The 7,500-nt window shown below is 46.1% G+C and overlaps 1 protein-coding gene across 4 annotated transcripts in view; it reads left to right on the top strand.

Moving 5' to 3' along the window:
* The window catches only part of spef2 (sperm flagellar 2), a 60,305-nt gene that overhangs the window by 43,498 nt on the left and 9,307 nt on the right, over positions 1-7,500 (top strand). For 3 of the 4 annotated variants that reach the window (XM_053228915.1, XM_053228913.1, XM_053228914.1), the window contains exons 25-33: positions 953-1,039; positions 1,261-1,363; positions 2,453-2,597; positions 3,366-3,491; positions 4,103-4,241; positions 5,862-6,097; positions 6,177-6,271; positions 6,514-6,666; positions 6,774-6,866. In XM_053228915.1, the coding sequence (XP_053084890.1) occupies positions 953-1,039; positions 1,261-1,363; positions 2,453-2,597; positions 3,366-3,491; positions 4,103-4,241; positions 5,862-6,097; positions 6,177-6,271; positions 6,514-6,666; positions 6,774-6,866 (1,177 nt within the window). Of the gene's footprint in view, positions 1-952; positions 1,040-1,260; positions 1,364-2,452; positions 2,598-3,365; positions 3,492-4,102; positions 4,242-5,861; positions 6,098-6,176; positions 6,272-6,513; positions 6,667-6,773; positions 6,867-7,458 lie in introns of all 4 variants that reach the window. The other variant, XM_053228916.1, reaches the window with a different exon arrangement.

Raw genomic sequence — 7,500 nt, 5'->3', positions numbered from 1 at the left:
TGCGCGTCCCGCCGTATGTCCTGCGCATCCCGCTGTACCTACTGCTCATCCCGCTGTACCTACTGCCCGTCCCGCCGTATCTACTGCGCGTCCCGCCGTATGTCCTGCGCATCCCGCTGTACCTACTGCTCATCCCGCTGTATCTCCTGCCCGTCCCGCCGTATCTACTGCGCGTCCCGCCGTATGTCCTGCGCATCCCGCTGTACCTACTGCCTGTCCCGCCGTACCTACTGCCCGTCCCGCCGTATCTCCTGCCCGTCCCGCCGTATCTCCTGCCCGTCCCGCCGTATCTACTGCCCGTCCCGCCGTATCTCCTGCGCGTCCCGCCGTATCTCCTGCGCGTCCCGCCGTATCTACTGCGCGTCCCGCCGTATCTCCTGCCCGTCCCGCCGTATCTACAGCTTGTCCCGCCGTATCTACAGCTCGTCCCGCCGTATCTCCTGCCCGTCCCGCCGTATCTCCTGCCCGTCCCGCCGTATCTACAGCTCGTCCCGCCGTATCTCCTGCCCGTCCCGCCGTATCTACAGCTCGTCCCGCCGTATCTCCTGCCCGTCCCGCCGTATCTACAGCTCGTCCCGCCGTATCTCCTGCGCGTCCCGCCGTATCTCCTGCGCGTCCCGCAGTATCTCCTGCCCGTCCCGCCGTATCTCCTGCGCGTCCCGCCGTATCTACAGCTCGTCCCGCCGTATCTACAGCTCGTCCCACCGTATCTCCTGCGCGTCCCGCCGTATCTCCTGCCCGTCCCGCCGTATCTTCAGCTCGTCCCGCCGTATCTACAGCTCGTCCCGCCGTATCTACTGCCCGAACAATAGGAAAAAAATAGGAGTGAATGATGCCATGTTTATATGCACTTATATATTCAGTCATTGATAATACTGCACTCCACTACACTACATGTGTGTGTGTGTGTGTGTATGTTGCTGTGTATAGTTATAGTGTGTGTAAATTGCAGCTCTGCAGGTTCGACTCCATCTGAGAGATTAACAAAGAGTGCTGGGAAAAAAGACCCTGAGATTGAGGATAAGAAGAAACCAAGAGTGTAAGTGTGTGTGTTTGTGTGTGTTTGTGTGTGTGTGTGTGTGTGTGTGTGTGAAGTGCAACCACTTCAGAAGCACATCTGGTGTTAATTGTCTTTTGGAGAGAACACAATGCGCATTTCATCATGTTATTTTTACCCACGAAGTGAAACCTGTGTGTGTGTGTGTGTGTGTGTGTGTGTGTTTGTGTGTGTGTGTGTGTGTGTGTGTGCGTTGCACACAGGCCCTCCTCAACTGACTCCTCCAAACAGAAGGACTGTGTTCACCCTGATGAGAAAGTACTGCAGGATTTTCATCACACTGCTGTCACTGCTGTCACACAGCTGGTAACACACACGACACATCAGAAACAGAATCCCTTTTATTGTCAAGTTCCGTGAGTTTACATGTACAAGGAATTTGTCTTGGTGTACTGGGGCTTAGTAATAACAGTAAAATACAAGAAATAAAAATAATATCAATAAGATAAACACTGTAAGGCAAGATAAGAAAGAAAAGACAGAAGAGAACGTTATGAAATGAGAAGCATAAATTTAAAGAGACTATAAAGCTATGAATACTGTGAGCATAAATATAAAAATGTAGGAAAATAAAAATAGAGATGTTAACTGTACATTAGTGCAGGATGTGCAGAAGTGGGCCAGTGTAAATGCTCACCGTAACACGTAACACGCCCTCTGACTGGTACATGTGCATTAGAACATACACTAAAGTCTGAATTCACAGCAGGAGCTCAGAGAACCGTGTCCACATCGTCCGTGACCATGACCGCTTCTCATATTCCCACACTAAGTTCCCATTAAGTTCTTTTACAGTTAACAGGCTGTCCAATCAGAGACAGAGTATCAGAGGAGGCGGAGACTTACCCAACCTGTACATTAGTGAGTGACAAAGCGAGAGGTGATTGTTTATTGTGCACCACAGAACCATGATTTCAGAAACATTTGAACAGAGTATAAAGCCATAAAGAAATAAAAACAATCCAAACAATCACCACATATGATTCCTCGGACCAATCGTATGGTGCGTGGGGTGCGACGTTTCTTCAGTTCCCCGCTCAAACTTTAGTTCCTACCTGCAGTTAGTTCCCTTTTACTGTTTCATGCTCAAATGGAAGAAAAACTTATAAGCGTTGTTTTATAATGATCTCTCATTAAGTGTGTATAGAAACTTTAGGAAATAAAATAAAGCTTGGAAGGAAGGAAGTAGCAGTACGTAGCTAGTACAGTTAGCTCACTTTGCTAACCCAATCTGAGAACGAAGCTAGTTGAGCACGTAACGTAAATCAAATCAAACAACCGAGTTTCACGCTGATTAGTGCATTATTTAATTTGTGTTTAACTTGTTAGCTTTAGAAGATTTGTGCGTGTGTGTGCGTGTGTGTGCGTGTGTGTGCGTGTGTGTGCGTGTGTTAGGTAGCAGCAGAGATGCAGCAGTTGGAGCAGGAGGAGAACGAGTTGCAGCCGCAGGTGGAGAGAGAGACAGCAGACGCACAGTCACACACTCCAGCCCCCACAACACAGTCTGCTAAAGACAAGAAGAAAGGAGGCAAGAAGAAAGGTATACTCACACACACACTCACACACACACTCACACACACACACACACACACACTCACACACATGCACACTCACACATTTTGGAGTTGATATGTGATTTCTCAGTGAAACTCTTCATCACATCCTCTTCTTCACTTCACTCCGTACTGCAGTGAAACACACAGTGATACACACCTTCAAACTCACACACACACTGTGTACTTTATTGGTGTTGTGGTCTGATGTAGTGCCACACTGCCCCCTAGTGCACATGTTTATATTACATCTCAGTGTGCTGGAGAGAGCAATCTGCAAACAATGAACCCTTGCACGTCTTTGTGTCTTTGGGTGTTGTTGCTATTACATATAATACGTATTTATTTTACTAAATGCTTATGTCTGTTTATTTATGGAACTTATTATCTGCATTAAATTATTATTTATGTTTTTATGTGAGAACGTTTTAATCCCCTGTTGAGTGATCCATAAAGTGCTAATAATTTTAGCTAGTTCTTCATGAATGAGCTAGATGAAGATTCAGTGTAGTAGTGAGGTGGTGTGAGAGCAATGCATTGTGGGATTTACTGGAGCAGAATGGAGCTGTAAAACCTAATACACACTGATTTAATTACAAACACACTCTGGTCTCAAATCGAGTTCCAGCGTCACACGCTCCTTTACTGGACACTGCAGGGCTGTGTTCCAAATCCAGCTTTACCATCAGCACATGCTGCCTGTTACTTACTGGACATCTCATCTGTGTGTGTGTGTGTGTGTGTGTGTGTTACAGGTCCCCCCTCCCCCACCCAGGAGACCATCCTGCCCCCCCCACCGGAGGAGGATGCTGAGGAAGTGCAGAAGAAGGCAGTGAGAAACAGAATGAGACTGGAGTACAGAACTGCACTACAGCATGAGGGTATACACCACACACACACACACACACACACACACACACACACACACACACACACACACACGTTTAAACCTACTGCAGTTCAGGTTCACACCAGATGAAGGGTAAAAAGGTTAAAGCATATAGATCATTATACCACACTGCTGTTGAATTCTGGATTGTGATTGGTCAGAAGGTGTTGATTAGTTTTCTGTAACAGCAGCTCTGACAGTAGTGCAGCTGCAAATCGCAGGTTTATATTAATGCACTCGTTCTAATACGTTATCGTTTCTATAGTAACAGCTCAGTCACAGGGACGTGTATGGCGGAAACTCTACTAATAATAAATGGATTTAAAAATCATGGATATGGTGAAGTTTTCTGTAAGCAGAAGTTTACAGTTTTATATAAACTACTGTAACGTTTATGGAAGGAGTCTCCAGTGTCAGCGCTTTGTAACAGTCAGAGGTAAAGCTGTAACTTTAAGTTTTCCGACGTCTTCAGGACAGAGGAGTTTATGTTTTGTGGTTCCTCGGTAACATGACAAGCTGCATTTTTTTCTTCTTATTAGCATGTTTTATTAACAGGTGTGTGTGTGTGTGTGTGTGTGTGTGTGTGTGTGTGTGTGTGTGCAGAGCGCTCGGTATGTGAGCGTTTGGAGCGGGTGAAGCTGCAGTGTGTGGAGACGTTGCGAAGTCTCCAGAGCCGAGCAGAAGTGGTTTACAGAGAGATGGAGGAGTGGGGCGGGGCTCGCTTCCTGTCTGAGGTCAACAGGTCAGTACACACCCAGGATGAGAACAAACATCACTGCACATACAAACATCACATACTCTTCTACTCTTCACAATATTTATATACTAAAAAGCAAAGAACTACTTTTAGGCTCCTCCAGCAAGTCTGTTGAATCACTGGCTAAATGACTCAGGGAATCACTGGCTAAATGACTCAGGGAATCACTGGCTAAATGACTCAGGGAATCACTGGCTAAATGACTCCAGGGTGTTTATCAATACTAAGTACACACAGTATGGACTTGTGTACTTGGTAAGTCGTTTTACAAGAATGAACTCGCAAGGACACGAGAACAGAGAACAGGTCCATACGGATTTGAGGTGTGTACGCGATAGTGCACAATAACACAGCACTGCCGACTTCACCAGCCATTCATCAGAAATGTTTTTATACACCATAAGAAACAGTTTTATACAGCATAAAACGTAAAATATTACGTGCACTTTGCTCACGATGTTACAGTAAAGGAAAACCAGTAATCAAGGCGATATTTTGGAGTGAATCAGAGTACCTGCAGAGTACACGCTGGTGTAACAGTAAGAGAAGAGGAGTGGGAAAAGGTGCTGGAGCAGCCGTGAGGAAACTCACCGTGTACCTGAGAGCCGAGGAGCAGAAACACTACAGTGGCACCTTTTCTGTAAACTCTGTACTTTACTAAGCTCATATAGTTACCTTATGTCCTACAAATAGCCCCTTAATCATTATATTAGTGTAATGATTAGTTTATTTTGATTACAGAGACACTATTACAACACCACACTACTCTGTACAATACAAAATAATTTAAATGATTTATTAAATATGGTTACACAAAACATTAAACTATTAAACTACAGAAGATCAAACACACCAAAGTCAGCCTTCAGGTTCCGTTATTGTTATTGTTATTATTATTATTATTCTTTTAAAAACACACACACACAACGTTGTAACTTTTGTATAATAAGTTTATTAGAGATGAATTGAAAACCTTCAAGACAGGGAAGCTCACGACATAGTTTCAGAATTACTTACATAAATTTGTTAAACATTTGTTACATAATAATGCATTTGAACATGATTTTAATTTACACCGATCAGCCATAACGTTAAAACCACTGACAGGTGAAGTGAATAACACCAATTTATGAAGAGATGGCTTCAGGATAAACTATGGAAAAAAAGGCAAGCTGGCGGAGGAAGTGTGATGCTCTGGACACCGATCTGCTGGGAAACCTCGGGTCCTGGCCTTCATGTGGATGTTACTGTGACACGTACCACCTACCTAAACATGCTGCAGACCAGGTTACACACCTCCATGGTAACGGTGTTCCCTAATGGCAGTGAACTCTGTCAGCAGGATGATGCTCCCTGACACACTGCAGAAACTGTTCAGGAACGGTTTGAGGAACATGACAAAGAGTCCAAGGTGTTGACTCGGCCTCCAAATTCCCCAGATCTCTATCTGATCGAGCGTCTGTGGGACGTGCTGGACAAACAAGTCTGATCCATGGAGACCACATCTCACAACTTACAGGACTTAAAGGATCTGCTGTGTGTACTGATTTGTGTTTTTCCTCTCTCTCTGTCTGTGTGTGTGTGTGTGTGTGTGTGTGTGTGTAGCATTGATCAGCTGGCAGCCATCATTCGTCACCACATTGAGAGCGGATCACAGATCACACACGAGCTCACATTGTCATGTAGCAACTTATTCATCGATAGAGACACACGTGTGGTGGTGACTCCACCCCCTCCACCCCACCCACTCCCTACTGAAGCGACCAATCAGGGCTCGCTCTCTCTAACTGTGCAGCAGCTGTACAGCCTGCATTCTCATCTGCTCAACATCGCCCCTACAGGTCAGAAGAGAATTTCATTTTTTATAACAGACATAAATAATGTGTGTGTGTAAGAATGTGTGTGTGTGTGTGTGTGTAGGTCTGGTGTCCTGTGGCATTTTGTGTGAGGTTCTGACTCTCTGTGTGGGTTCTGACGTTCTGTCTGAAGCCTGGATGCGACTCACAGACTCACAGGTACACCACCCTGACCTCTGACCTTTCACCTCTCACACTATCTAGTGTAACTGAACAGTTGTAATGATTAAACAGTGATTTTTACTCAGGAGGGTGAAGCGTCCTCCACGCAGGAAGTGCTGAAGGAGGAAACAGGAAAATGCTAGCTAACATTACATGAGGTGATTAGCTTTTTAGCAGTAGAGTGTGTGTGTGTGTGTGTGTGTGTGTGTGTGCGCGTGTGTGTGTATGTGTTGGTGCAGGACTGCGGGATGGTGGACTGGCGTCAGTTCCTCTTGAGCGCCGCTCGTCCGTGGCCACTCCCCTCACAGACACAACTAATAAATACACTCGCACACTTCAGAGAGATCGACACAGCAGGGGGCGGAGTCATCACACTGCAGCAGTACCTACAGGTATACACACACACACACACACACAGTGGAGTGTGTGTAGGAGGTGGAGTCATCACACTGCAGCAATAGCTACAGGTGTGTGGGTGTGTGTGTGTGTGTGTGTGCAGGTGAAGTTGTGGTTTCCCACTCAGAGAGAACTTCCTGTTCCTGATGATTCGACCGAACCTCAGCCCTACGACAGACTGACCGACCTCAGAAAGGTATTTTACTGTGTGTGTGTGTGTGTGTGTGTCTTTAAGTTAAAGATTATAGCAGCTTCTCTCACTCCTATGCCAAGAGATCAACTTTTTCATTTTATTATTACGGTAAGATCCGCCATGTAATATGCTTGTACCCTCTAAATTTGGAGATTGAGAAATTATTTTGAGAGATTTATTTTTATTGAGGTACTGTTACGCAATCAAATTTCATTCAAAGAAATCGCAAAAGTAATATACAGTGGCGGGGGCGTGGTCGAGCTAGGGCGTGGTCGAGCCGGTGGCGTGGTCGAGCTGGGGCGTGGTCGAGCGGGGGCGTGGTCGAGCGGGGGCGTGGTCGAGCCGGGGGGCGTGGTCGAGCCGGGGGCGTGGTCGAGCGGGGGAGGTAAGGTAACATGTGATGAGTCTCATCTGTGTCTTATTACCGCCAGTCTACTTATTTGTGTCTCTTTGTGCGTTCATTCACTTTTGGTTGATTTGTTTTGAGTATTTGAAAGTGCGCTGAAAAGCATGGACTGAGTAAACGCGAGCTCAGATAAAATCCCACCTGTCTCCCGAGTCTCCCTCCTCACTCACACCCCGGGGTTCTGCACAGGTACAGAGGCCACGCCTCCTTCACTGGGACTGACAGGTACAG

The sequence above is a fragment of the Pangasianodon hypophthalmus genome, chromosome 24 (assembly GCF_027358585.1).
Source record: "Pangasianodon hypophthalmus isolate fPanHyp1 chromosome 24, fPanHyp1.pri, whole genome shotgun sequence".
NCBI classification, from domain to species: domain Eukaryota; kingdom Metazoa; phylum Chordata; class Actinopteri; order Siluriformes; family Pangasiidae; genus Pangasianodon; species Pangasianodon hypophthalmus.
This window is presented reverse-complemented; position numbering and strand designations above follow the sequence as displayed.